General features: G+C 42.3%; 1 protein-coding gene across 1 annotated transcript in view; it reads left to right on the top strand.

The window, feature by feature from the left end:
- Window positions 1–15,016, top strand: part of LOC126234806 (fatty acyl-CoA reductase 1-like) — a 215,054-nt gene that overhangs the window by 128,390 nt on the left and 71,648 nt on the right. Inside the window, exon 6 of the mRNA XM_049943553.1 lies at window positions 10,640–10,823. Coding sequence (XP_049799510.1) covers window positions 10,640–10,823 — 184 coding nt within the window. The remainder of the gene's footprint in view (window positions 1–10,639; window positions 10,824–15,016) is intronic.

Raw genomic sequence — 15,016 nt, 5'->3', positions numbered from 1 at the left:
CACCTTTTGTCTATACTACAAACTAACTACCCATAAACATGTATTACTCAAAATTCTTCTTCAGTCCACTACTAGTTAATCCTACAAGCTACTTCAATGCTACTTCAACACAGTGTTTATACCACTACAATATTGCTGGCCGAAGTGGCCGTGCGGTTAAAGGCGCTGCGGTCTGGAACCGCAAGACCGCTACGGTCGCAGGTTCGAATCCTGCCTCGGGCATGGATGTTTGTGATGTCCTTAGGTTAGTTAGGTTTAACTAGTTCTAAGTTCTAGGGGACTAATGACCTCAGCAGTTGAGTCCCATAGTGCTCAGAGCCATTTGAACCATTTTTTGAACCACTACAACATTGTTCTAATTTGTTCTCTTCTTGACGCTCGTGGCATATGTCTTGTCACATGATAAATATGGAGAAACTTTCCTTAAACATACATAGTAAAAAGAACAATGGTTATTTGCACGCCAAAACATTTATACCAGTTGACACACTTGATAAGAGACTCACAATTATACATTTATCATACTCATATGTTTATACATAAAACAGTAAGACAATTTCATCTAAAATTACGTTAGCACAAGAATTAATCACACAGATGACTCTGAGAAGGGTAAAAATATTTTCATCCTACAAGTTATATTACATTTTCTTACCCATTTTGCTCCAATTTCGTTCCTTCTTTAAGTTACCTTTCGCTTCCAAATCAGTTATTTCTCCTGTGGTGGTTATTCCGGATTCATTCCTCATGAATGGCAAAATTGTGGTCTCCTCTGTTCTGTAAAGCAGTTTCATCTTAACATATTGAACTTACAACAGACACAAAAGATCCGAATCCTCCAGTAGTTTAAATGACAAATGTTTTGCTTCATCCTTATTACATTAAACCAAGCTTTCCTTAGATCCCATAATCAAAATTATTTACTCTTTCTCTACCTTCAACAGAGAAATCTCTTCAGTTCAACTCATATTGGCTGCAGTGCATCTCGCAACAGCAAAAACAGTAAGCTGTAATGCTCACAGCATCAGCAAAACACATAAACGTCACTTTTCTAGGACAAGTATTAACGCAGAATAACTTTTCAGGCTCTGGCTCAACATCAATAAAGACTACAAAAAGGATCCATATTTCTGTTCCATTCTCCATTGGCTGGAAAACTGCTCGTCATTTCACTACCACAATAATAAATCAGGGCCACGTAAATTACACAAACCACAATTCTTCTTTCACCTTGAAGGGAATCAATCCACTTACGAAATCCACAGATAGCACTTTACGTACTCAGCTGTAATGAACAAAAAAGACATATATCATCAATATTAACATATTAGCGTTTATTGGGAAGCCATTGGTTAAACAATCGTATTATCGCATCCTGTTTTCGAGGTTCCAAACTTACTCATTGCCTTCTCAGAGTTCTCCTATCTTAAAATATTCATACAGCACGCATACTATAGTAAGAGATCCTCATTTACACTGACAGATATAGAATAGTAATAGATAGATAGTAGCACTGAAAGCAGAAAATCTGAAACAAGGCTGCTAACAGCTGGGGACCTGTGTTTGCCAGACCCATAATACTCACAGATCGGATATTCCCCTGAGTTTTGCATTAATTCAACACAGATCTTGCTTCTCTCAGGAGCGACTCTTTTCGATTTACACAAAAAGCCATAAAAAGCATTTCACTCGTTCACAAAGAAACGTTTTATCTTCACATTTGGACCAACCTAAATCCTAACTGCACAAGAAAAAAAAAACTAAAAACATCACTTCAATCAATCACATAGAAACATCTTTATAATTATTTTTACCAACATATTATTCAAAATGCATTTATCAGAAATGTAAACTAATCAATTGTTTCTCTTCACCGTCTTCTCTACTCCTCGCTGTCCTTTCTACTCAATGTATGGTTTTACGTTTGACACATGGTGTAGCCCTTTTGATTTCTTCGATCGAAGAGTTTCAACTTCTATGGCGTTTTCATGGGGAATCTTCCTTATCCGGTATGGGCCGTTAAAGAGATTAAAAAATTTCTTGCAGGCGCCTGACCGTTTGTTAGACAGCTTGTGTGATCTGATAAGAACTTTTTGTACTACATGAAACATTGTTTTTCTCCCGTTTTTCTTATACACCTTGACTCTGGCTTCTGCTGCACGCTTGATGTTGCGTAAAGCTAAGTCAACAATTGCGTTCCGGCGTAGTCTCGGCTCTAGTGGCCAAGGCACCACCTCTTTGATTTTGCTCGGGGCTCCTTGTTTTTTAGCACAGTGATTGGCGGAAGCTGTGTTGACGTATTAGGCAACTCATTAATTAAGTTTTGAAATCCTTTTAGGTGTATGTCCCACGATCGGTGATCACGACTGCAGTATAACCTACATAATTTTCCTAATTCGCCCATAATACGCTCACTGGGGTTCGAGCTGGGGTGAAACAGAGATATATATATATATATATATATATAGGTTTAATTCTTATCCTTCGAAGCATCCGCTGCCAGTATTGCGATCTAAATTGTGGTCCATTATCAGAGATAACCCTTTTCACACGCCCAACTTCATGCAGAAACTGCTTTGCAAATGCAGTTGCCACAGCCCTTCCTGTTGCTCGCCTCAACGGAGTCAGACACACAAACTTGGAGGTTAGCTCCACCGCTACGAAAACATATGCAAAACCTGCTTTGGATCGTATTGGTGGCCCGAATAGATCCACGGCCGCGAGGTCACAAAGTTTGCTTGGTATTATCGGGTGCAATGATGCAGCATACGTCACTGTGGCCGCATTTGCTCGCTGACAAGGTCCGCACACTAAGTACACAACGCATACGCCGTAGCATGTTATTAAAATAGCATGTCTCCTTCAGTTTTTCACAACATTTCTCTGCTCCGAAGTGACCATAACTCAAACGTATGTACCATATAATTTTGTTTACGAGTTTCTCCGGAATCAGCAACACCCATCTGGAGTCATCCGGGGCTCGTTTCTTGAATAGTATTCTATTGCGCACTAAGTAGTACTGGCGTATTCCTACATTCTCCTTGTCCTCCCACTTCTTCTTTATATCTTTCAATACTGCGTCCTTATCCTGTTCGTCCGCTATACTCCCTAAAGAGGTGGAAACAAAGTTCTCGAACGCTACATTCTGTAAGTATAGGATGCTAAAATTATTTTCACCGAGTACCCCTTCTTCTGTGTGAACCAAACCTATAGGAATGCGCGATAAAGCGTCAGCAATTACATTTTTCTGTCCCGGAATGTATTCTACAGTGAAATTATATTCCTGTAGGTATAGTGCCCAGCGTCCTAGTCTCCCATGCGTGATTTTTGTGCTCATAAGAAATTGGAGTGCACGATGGTCAGTGTAAACCCTGGTGATCCTTCCAAATAAGAAATACCTAAATTTTGAGAATGCCCAAAGCATCGCGAGTGCTTCGAGTTCTGTCACGGAATAATTTTTTTCACATCGAGAGAGCACCCTGCTCACAAACGAGATTGTTTTCCAAGTTGTAATATCATCATTTCCTTCCGTTTGAAACAGTACCGCACCTAATCCTGATAAGGAACTGTCCGTCATTAAACAGAATTCTTGTGTCAGGTCGGGATGCACGAGGATGGGAGCCTCTACCAATGCCTTTTTCAATTTATAAAATTCATCCTGTGCCTCTTGATCCCAGACCCACAAAGCGTTCTTCCCTGTTAGTCCACATAGACGGGGTGTACCAAGTACACTAAAATTTATAAATCGCTTATAAAAATTACACAGGCCTAAGAATGCTCGCTACTGTTTTTTATTTGTCGGCATTGCACACTCCGCTATCGCCGCAATTTTCTCCGGGTCAGGTTGTATTCCATTTGCTGAGACAATATGGCCTAAGAATTTTATCTTCTCTCGCCCGAATTGTGACTTATCTAAGTTGACTGTTACACCTGCCTTCTCAAAAACATCCAGTAGTCTGTTCTGAACGTCATTATGATCCTCCCACGACTTTTCCGCAATTAATATGTCATCCACGTAAATTGTCACTCGCTGTTTCAAATCATCAGGCAAAATGCTATTTAATCCCCTTATAAAAGCAGCTGATGAGACTTTTAGTCCGAACGGGAGACGCCGGAATTGGAAACAATTTCCATAACACAGGAACGCTGTATATAATCTGCAAGATGGGTGTACCACGATTTGCCAAAAACTCGAACGGAGGTCGACAGATGATAGTACCTTTACCCCGTGGAAACGTTGTAAGAGTTCCTCAAGGCTCTCAAGCCTGTCCGTTTCCGACATAACAATTCGGTTTATCTGTCTCGAGTCTAGTACCAAACGAACCGAGTTGTCGCGTTTTGGTACGACAAGCAAGGGTGAGTTGTACGGGCTTACTGCCCGCTCAATTATTCCTTGTTCTAACATCTTGCTTATTTCCTTCTCCACCTGGGCTTTATGCGCCACGGGAATAGGATATGGTCTAACAGAAAAATTCTGATGGTCACGTACTCTGAATTGGTAAGTAAAACCCTTAATCGACCCCGGAGCCACAGAAAATACCCGTTCATGATTCCTAAGTAGGCAATACTATTTCACCTTTTCCCTGTCCGTGGTTCTGACACCCGCGATGCTCTTTCTCAGAGCATCAGCAAAAACATCATCTTTCCCCTGCTCACCAGACGTAGAGCACGACTCACTTACATAGTTCACGAGTAGGTCTAGTCTGGGTTGCGACTCGGTTTGAGCTTGAAATTTTAGGCAACTGATTTCTGGCTCGACACGTAATATGCATTCATCAAATACTAAATTAATTGGCTGATCCCCAGCTTCAAATGTCATTACTCCTCCAACCATGTCAATTACTGCATGGTGGGCATTCATGAAGTCATTTCCCAAAATCATTGCCACATTCAGAATTGGGAGCAAAAGAAGTTGTACTCAAACTCTCTTCCCTGGAAGGTAAAATTAAGCCGAGTCTGCCTTCGGATTTCTACGCTCTTACCGTAGATCGCGCCCTTCACCTTTATTCCTCGCACTTGAAAAACGGGCCAAGTCCCAGTCCCTTCGCATTTTTGAAATGCTGCCTCGCTCACTATAGAGAAAAGGCTTCCAGTGTCAATGACACACTTGAAACATATTTCGTTTACTGAAACTGTCACGACTGGATTTATTCCCGAAATTTTAGCACTCGTAGTTTCTTGTAACAAATCCTCTCTAATATCTTCCCTCTCTATATACCGTATGCACTCATTTCCCATGTCGCTCATTTGTTCCGACTGGGCGCCTTCTGCGCTGATCGTTTGTCATTGCCGATTTTGTTCATTTCCATTTGCTGGATTACGTCTAGGGTTAGCCGGCCGAGTTTCAACATCATGAGGTGCTCCGCCTACAGTCCTATTCCCACCGTGTTCACCGTAGTATCGATTCTGGTTGCCGTAACTTTTGCGATCACGATATTGTCCACGTCCTCGACCATTTCCGTTGTTTCACCTGTGTTCGCGACTGTTACCCCAGTTTCTATACGGCCGGTCCCGATTATTGTTCCGTCCACGTCGCAACGACCAGTCACGCCGTTGATTAGTACTACGGCCACGACTGCGATCGTGCTGCTGTGCCCCGTAATAACTTCGTGCCTGATTAGGCGGGCATTCTCCTGTATTGTATTACAACTCTTGGAGAAGAGTCTTAAATGTTTCCACGTCCTCTTTGCATCGTCCCGCAAGATTGACGTGGCGCAACTGCATCGGCAATTTGGTGATGCATATCCTAATTAGTTCTGCAGGCCCGTATGGGTCGTATAAAAATTGATCTGCCTGCAGCATGTGGTCGAATAGGCGTGCTGAGCTGCCGAAACCAGACTGGTTCAAATTTGGCAGCATAATTATGCCAAGCTTGACCCTATCTTGTGCCGCTTCCGACCAATAGGCGGACAGAAAGGCTTGTCGAAACTCCCGAGTGGAGTTGCAGTGACGCGCTGCCGACCTCGTGCGAATCGCCGGTTCGCCTTCCAAATAGCCACACATATATTCTATCTTATGTGAATCTGCCCAGTTGGGGGGAAGGCAGAATTCAAATTGCTCGAGCCATGCTCGTGGATGTATTCCTTTTTGCGAATTTCGAAATATCTCAAACTTTCTCACCGTAAGGAAATGTTTGAAATCAAATCCCCGCATTTCCTCCCGGCGAGGCCCTTGAATGTTTCTATTTTTCTCATGTCTGCGCCTCAAAATATATTCTTCCCTGTCGTCAAAATCTCCCTCGTGGCCGGAGTCCCTCTCTGCACTGTGTGTACGGCTACTTTTAGTGCTATTGGCGAGTTCAGAATCACACCCAATGCGGCGTTCCAGATGCCCCATGCGTTCTTGTAATTCGCCTGTTACGGCTTTGTGCAGCCTGTTCACTTCGAAGTGTCCCTTCTGAAATCTAAGAAGCGAACGCACTTCTTCAGTCTCTATGACTGCTACCGGTGTAGTATTGTTATCGCTCTCCATCACCTTCATCGTGCCTACGATGTCCGCTAATGCCGCAATCTTATCCTGTATTTGTCTGTTGTCCTCCGCCCCAGTCTGCTTCAATTGATCTACTTGCTGTTCGAGTGCGTGAATCGCTTGACTGTTGTCGGCTACTGTGTTGCTAACAAACGCGGGACAATGTGTTTCTGCCTCCTGGACCCTCGAGAGTACCTGCTGGTGTTCCCTTTGGCATTCTTCTCTCAGCGCTTGCAAATTCCTAAGTAGCTGTTCTTCGCTCTCTTTCGATTCTGCAATGCGACTCTGCTTGCCCTGTTCTAAGGCTTGCAGACAGTCATCGATTTGTTCAAATGTACGGCCTAATTCTTTCATAATATCGCTTTTTAATTCACTTGCCAGATTGTTTATTCTTTGTGAGATATCATCGGACACTCTCTGCATCGACTTGTCGACTTTATTTGTTTGTTGGGCATAGTTTTTCGTCTATTTGTTCACCTAGCTCGCGGATCGATTTTTCAGATTTCTGCGTCATTTGTTCGCCTAGCTCTCGGATCGATTTTTCAGATGATTCTTTTTGTCCTCAGAACGATTTTTCTGATTTCTCTACGTTTTCTTCATTTTGTTGCAACAAGGCTTTCATGAGTTCTGCCAAATCAATTTGGTTAGTAGGAGGCAAATTAATTTCTGGCTCTGCTGTGAGCCCGTGTGTCCTGTTTTGCATTTCGTCTGAAGTATTCCCCATTGCATTTTCGGAACCGTCCGACGCATTAATATTCGAAATCAAATTATCCCCTTGGTCCATGTTGCTTAAGTTGTTGGACCGCCTACTTTTAGCTTGGTTACGTTTCTGCATTAGGTCAATTTATACCCGGTACGTAACACACTAATCACAATAAATGTATCCCCCAAAAATTGCGACAGTTACACGAAAGGTACCCAACCGAGTATGCACTTCTTCACACGCGAAACAAATTTTTATCTTTGATCGAAGCAGTGCAATTCACAAGCGAGAAAAAAAAACACACACATATAAAACACACAAATATAGAAAACAAAAAACAAGGCAAACAATGCCGTTCAACAACGCCGTGACTCATTTGAAAGTCTGCTCAGAAACAACACAGAAGTTCTTTGAGCACTGCAGGGAAAAAAAATTAAGATTATACAACACTCGCAATCTAACGTTTCAGAGATTCCAGAGACCAGCGGAATCACAGAACAGGGTCGCCATGTGTAACGTTGTTGCATTATTTTGAGGTGTAAGCGGTGCTGATATTCAAGACCATAAAAGTGGGTTAAAAGCTGTGAGCTGTCTGGGGAAGTTAACCTTGCATTACTGAGCAACTGTTTCACCAGGTATCCAGTCTAGCTTACCAAATTCCCAACCAGACTGACATTAATTATAATCTTTTAATCGTCATACGACAACCGGTGATTTATATATATAAGAGAATTTAAATAAAAATAAATAAATCAGTTTATATTTGGAATTTTATTTTAACATTGATCATTGAAACTTCAGCATATTAAACTTGATTCATAACTAAACTGGTGCCTTATTTAGGATTGTGAAAAAGTGAGTTTGTAATCTTACAGAGCACATCAAATATGGAGCCAATATTGGGAGACTGCATACAACACTACATTCATAAAATAACACACGAAGAACGTTGAAACATATGCAAGAGGAAATTAACCACTACCTACCGATTCAGTTTTCACCCAAAGAAGTTATGTTCATAGCGCAGTCCTGTCCGTCATGTAATTACCACACACTGGTATACTAAATTCATACTAACTCTCTGTGAAACCTTCCCGTGGTCAACTTGGTTTACACAAAGAGTGTAATTCCACAGTAATTTTGATGATTAAAATAAATTAGATCCAAAAGCAGTTTACAAAAGAAAAACCTCGAACTGGTTACTAACGTATTACTATTAACCAGATGGGTCAAACAATTGTATAAGCACGTGGTATTGGTCTCACAAAGTACACCCCACGTGGGTTGAACATAAAGAAAAGTAGGTATATTGAAAAATATTGTCAAGACTAGACGTTATAATCTCAAGCACATTCGCATTTAAGATTGATTATCTTAGTTAGAGTTACTGATCAACACGTGGTTCCACTTTACTCACAAAGCAGTGACAAAGCAACCACTGGAAAATATTCCGAACTTCACACTCGAAATACACTGCGTTGCAATTTAAGATAACATTAGATATTTTAGAGCTAAACCTGAAATAAAGGTGATTAAATTTTCAGTTAGGCTGAACTTAATAAATCCATTGTCCTACTGACTTAGCAGACACGCGCTTAGCTGGAGATCTTACCACTTCAGATGCTCGCCGCGGACAGACTGACCTGGGCCACTACCGAGCGTGCTTAACATATACAAACGGAAGTGACCAGAGAGGCAGCTTCCTATACCAACATTACAAGTGACGGACAGACTATACTAAGAATAGAAACCTCTCTGCTTTTAGAAAGCGTGCTACCTGTTCCGACGTTGGTCCCACTGTTCTCTAGCAGACAAGCTTGTCTGCTACCATCAAGCATGCAACTAGAAATACATTTGCTCATTCATCCTCTCACACAGAAGAGAAGGGGGATGACAGTATCTTATCATATACAGTATATAAAAGAAAGCGGATGTAGGTTCCGTATGAGACTGTCTGACATGAATTACATATAAACTGTGTAGTAGTGTAACAGATCGTTCTTGTTTATGTGTAAAAGTAACACGTTTCACTGCTCAGTCTCCTGCCAGATAGTCAGAAAAACCACAGTAAATTTAGAAGAGGAATTTATGCCGTAAATGACAACAGATTTAAGAAATTAACATGAAAGGAATCCAACAGAGACCTTTCAGTACCTCTTCATCAGAACAGGACTTATTTCCTCCCATTGCATCTTTGAGTGGTCCAAACATATGTAAATCACTTGGGGCAGGGTTTGGTGAGTGTGGTGGATAAGGAAGACACTCAAAATGCAGGTCTGTGATTGTTGCAACTGTTGTACGGGCAGTGTGGGGCCTTGCATTGTCATGGTGCAAAAGGACCCTGCTGACAGCAATTCACGTGGCTTTGATTTGATTACAGGCCGCAGATGATTTTTATGAGGTCTGTGTATGATGCACTGCTGACAGTGGTCCCTCTTGGCATGTAATGCTCCAAAATGTCGCCTTTTTTCGCCCCAAAAAAGAGTCAGCATAACCTTTCCTGTTGATGGTTCTGTTCGAAACTTCTTTGGTTTTATTGATGAGGAATGGCGCCATTCCTTGCTCGCTCTCTTCGTTTCCGGTTGGTGGAAGTGAACCCAGGTTTCGTCCCCAGTAACGATTCTTGCAAGGAAGCCATCACCTTCTCGTTCAAAGCGCCGAAGAAGTTCTTCACAAGGATCAACACTTCATTCTCTCATTTCAGCTGACGTGGCACCCATCTTGCACACACTTTGTGAAAGTGGGGCACATCATGCACAATGTGGTGTGCTGACCCATGACTAATCTGACAATGCCATTCAGTGTCACTTGGCGGTTTTCCAACACAATGGCTTCGTCTGCTGCAATGTTCTGTGGAGTCACAACTCGTTTTGCCTTACCTGGACGAGGAGCATCTTCCACTGATGTCACACCATTTGCGAACTTCGTACTCCATTCGTAGACTTGCTGCTGTAACACACATGCATCACCGTACTGAACCTTCATTCGTCGATGAATTTCAATAAGTTTCACACCTTCACCACGCAAAAACCGAATAACAGAACGCTTTCTTCCCTGAGGCAAGTCGCAAGTGGGGCGGCCATCTTTATACTGACACTTCGACGGTATGTGCGCATCTGCACTATGCTGCCGCTACGGGGCTTTCTGCACGCTGTTTGTAGCACGCTTACCAACTTACGGTTTAACGGCGCGAAATTTCGATTTGTTATTACAAATTTAGGGTTTTCATTTGACTCACCCTCGTATTATATGCAGCCAGTACATTTGTGAAACTAAAATAGAAAATCCTGGTAACCTAAAAACTAGTGTGAATAATGTATCGAATCCCAGTTCCATATCATTTCGCCCCCTCCGTTACCCCATCCTTCCCTCGGCGACCACACTATTTCCAGTTCGATCAGCTACAGAGCACTCGCCGCTTAGTGATACGCATTTGTGAGCGAGGCTGAAACTTGTGTGTGCCCACAGTGGTGGGTACGTACCAGGAGCCGGTGGCGCTGTGGGTGGGGAACATGTACGGACCCAGCGCGATGGCTGCCGGCGCAGCACTGGGGGTTCTGCACACCTGCCTCGCGGACACGAGCGCGATGGCGGACGGCGTGCCCGCTGACATGGTCGCCAACGCAACCGTCGCCTGCGCCTGGGACACCTGGTGAGTTCTTCATATGGTGGATATTTTGCTATATCTCAGACTTCGACTCTCACAACCATCATCACGAAACTTTCCTCCAGACCGAGCGGTACAAAGGGAACATGCATACCCACTACCTCTGAAACTACCTTGCTACTCTTTCATGCAAACCACACATACTTAAATTACATGACATACACCACACTGCAACATGGACTACAACACAAGGAATAGTCACAACATTATAATCACATCACTTTCAGCTTTCCCACTTCAATTAGCATTTATCCCAGTTTCACACGACACTGCCACACTTCGTAATTTTTCTTTCTTACTATGAACTCTGGAGGATATATGCACGTCTTCCTGTGCAATGCAAGCCAAGTGGGGTCGCTGGATAGACGGCTGACTCACCTTTCTTCTCTCTCAGAGTGTTATAGTTTAAATCAAGCGTCACACGGAAACATAATGCGCAAAGTAATATTAAGAACATATTCATCACACCTTCCCCCATGAACCATGGACCTTGCCGTTTGTGGGGAGGCTTGCGTGCCTCAGCGATACAGATGGCCGTACCGTAGGTGCAACCACAACGGAGGGGTATCTGTTGAGAGGCCAGACAAACATGTGGTTCCTGAAGAGGGGCAGCAGCCTTTTCAGTAGTTGCAGGGGCAACAGACTGGATGATTGACTGATCTGGCCTTGTAACATTAACCAAAACGGCCTTGCTGTGCTGGTACTGCGAACGGCTGAAAGCAAGGGGAAACTACGGCCGTAATTTTTCCCGAGGACATGCAGCTTTACTGTATGATTAAATGATGATGGCGTCCTCTTGGGTAAAACATTCCGGAGGTAAAATAGTCCCCCATTCGGATCTCCGGGCGGGGACTACTCAAGAGGACGTCGTTATCAGGAGAAAGAAAACTGGCATTCTACGGATCGGAGCATGGAATGTCAGATCCCTTAATCGGGCAGGTAGGTTAGAAAATTTAAAAAGGGAAATGGATAGGTTAAAGTTAGATATAGTGGGAGTTAGTGAAGTTCGGTGGCAGGAGGAACAAGACTTTTGGTCAGGTGATTACAGGGTTATAAATACAAAATCAAATAGGGGTAATGTAGGAGTAGGTTTAATAATGAATAAAAAAATAGGAGTGCGGGTTAGCTACTACAAACAGCATAGTGAACGCATTATTGTGGCCAAGATAGACACAAAGCCCATGCCTACTACAGTAGTACAAATTTATATGCCAACTAGCTCTGCAGATGATGAAGAAATAGGTGAAATGTATGACGAGATAAAAGAAATTATTCAGGTAGTGAAAGGAGACGAAAATTTAATAGTCATGGGTGACTGGAATTCGTCAGTAGGAAAAGGGAGAGAAGGAAACATAGTAGGTGAATATGGATTGGGGGGAAGAAATGAAAGAGGAAGCCGCCTTGTAGAATTTTGCACAGAGCAAAACTTAATCATAGCTAACACTTGGTTCAAGAATCATAAAAGAAGGTTGTATACCTGGAAGAATCCTGGAGATACTAATAGGTATCAGATAGATTATATAATGGTAAGACAGAGATTTAGGAACCAGGTTTTAAATTGTAAGACATTTCCAGGGGCAGATGTGGATTCTGACCACAATCTATTGGTTATGAACTGCAGATTGAAACTGAAGAAACTGCAAAAAGGTGGGAATTTAAGGAGATGGGACCTGGATAAACTGAAACAACCAGAGGTTGTAGAGAGTTTCAGGGAGAGCATAAGGGAACAATTGACAGGAATGGGGGAAAGAAATACAGTAGAAGAAGAATGGGTAGCTCTGAGGGATGAAGTAGTGAAGGCAGCAGAGGATCAAGTAGGTAAAAAGACGAGGGCTAATAGAAATCCTTGGGTAACAGAAGAAATATTGAATTTAATTGATGAAAGGAGAAAATATAAAAATGCAGTAAATGAAGCAGGCAAAAGGGAATACAAAAGTCTCAAAAATGAGATCGACAGAAAGTGCAAAATGGCAAAGCAGGGATGGCTAGAGGACAAATGTAAGGATGTAGAGGCTTGTCTCACGAGGGGTAAGATAGATACTGCCTACAGGAAAATTAAAGAGACCTTTGGAGAGAAGAAAACCACTTGTATGAATATAAAGAGCTCAGATGGCAACCCAGTTCTAAGCAAAGAAGGGAAGGCAGAAAGGTGGAAGGAGTATATAGAGGGTTTATACAAGGGCGATGTACTTGAGGACAATATTGTGGAAATGGAAGAGGATGTAGATGAAGATGAAATGGGAGATAAGATACTGCGTGAAGAGTTTGACAGAGCACTGAAAGACCTGAGTCGAAACAAGGCCCCAGGAGTAGACAACATTCCATTAGAACTACTGATGGCCTTGGGAGAGCCAGTCATGACAAAACTCTACCATCTGGTGAGCAAGATGTATGAGACAGGCGAAATACCCACAGACTTCAAGAAGAATATAATAATTCCAATCCCAAAGAAAGCAGGTGTTGACAGATGTGAAAATTACCGAACTATCAGTTTAATAAGTCACAGCTGCAAAATACTAACGCGAATTCTTTACAGACGAATGGAAAAACTGGTAGAAGCGGACCTCGGGGAAGATCAGTTTGGATTCCGTAGAAATGTTGGAACACGTGAGGCAATACTAACCTTACGACTTATCTTAGAAGAAAGATTAAGAAAAGGCAAACCTACATTTCTAGCATTTGTAGACTTAGAGAAACCTTTTGACAACGTTAACTGGAATACTCTCTTTCAAATTCTGAAGGTGGCAGGGGTGAAATACAAGGAGGGAAAGGGTATTTACAATTTGTACAGAAACCAGATGGCAGTTATAAGAGTTGATGGGCATGAAAGGGAAGCAGTGGTTGGGAAAGGAGTGAGACAGGGTTGTAGCCTCTCCCCAATGTTATTCAATCTGTATATTGAGCAAGCAGTAAAGGAAACAAAAGAAAAATTCGGAGTAGGTATTAAAATTCATGGAGAAGAAGTAAAAACTTTGAGGTTCGCCGATGACATTGTAATTCTGTCAGAGACAGCAAAGGCCTTGGAAGAGCAGTTGAACGGAACGGATAGTGTCTTGAAAGGAGGATATAAGATGAACATCAACAAAAGCAAAACGAGGATAATGGATTGTAGTCAAATTAAATCGGGTGATGCTGGGGGGATTAGATTAGGAAATGAGACACTTAAAGTAGTAAAGGAGTTTTGCTATTTAGGGAGTAAAATAACATGATGGTCGAAGTAGAGAGGATATAAAATGTAGACTGGCAATGGCAAGGAAATCGTTTCTGAAGAAGAGAAATTTGTTAACATCGAGTATAGATTTAGGTATCAGGAAGTCGTTTCTGAAAGTATTTGTATGGAGTGTAGCCATGTATGGAAGTGAAACATGGACGATAACCAGTTTGGACAAGAAGAGAATAGAAGCTTTCGAAATGTGGTGCTACAGAAGAATGCTGAAGATAAGGTGGGTAGATCATGTAACTAATGAGGAGGTATTGAATAGGATTGGGGAGAAGAGAAGTTTGTGGCACAACTTGACTAGAAGAAGGGATCGGTTGGTTGGACATGTTTTGAGGCATCAAGGGATCACAAATTTAGCATTGGAGGGCAGCGTGGAGGGTAAAAATCGTAGAGGGAGACCAAGAGATGAATACACTAAGCAGATTCAGAAGGATGTAGGTTGCAGTAGGTACTGGGAGATGAAGAAGCTTGCACAGGATAGAGTAGCATGGAGAGCTGCATCAAACCAGTCTCAGGACTGAAGACCACAACAACAACAATTCATCACACACGCGAGTCCTCAACTGATACCATGGACGAGTACTTCACTTTATCCTTTGTCTCATGCACATATTGAGACTCACACAGTACTCACCACGTGGAAATACTCGTCTCTAATTTCAAGTCCTGCACACGCCATTTCTTAAATATTTCCAACTTATAGTACACACGCTAGTAATTCAGCTTAACTTAAGCATTCAGAAGTATTTCAACATATTGCTACACGTGGTTTCGTTGTGACCGTCGGTCACTTCCGAAGATTACTACGATCCCCTTAATATTACCTGCCTGACATTTAATTCTCCCCACAAAAGTTCCTGAAATAGAGAAATTATTATTCTAAACTACTCTTACGTATTTCACATGCATACCACGTCTCCACTGTCTTTACAGTGCACACCTACGACAGTTCTTACCA

Source organism: Schistocerca nitens, chromosome 2, assembly GCF_023898315.1.
Source record: "Schistocerca nitens isolate TAMUIC-IGC-003100 chromosome 2, iqSchNite1.1, whole genome shotgun sequence".
Lineage (NCBI taxonomy): Eukaryota > Metazoa > Arthropoda > Insecta > Orthoptera > Acrididae > Schistocerca > Schistocerca nitens.
Note: the sequence above shows the minus strand (reverse complement) of the source record. Positions and strands in the feature narration are given on the sequence as shown.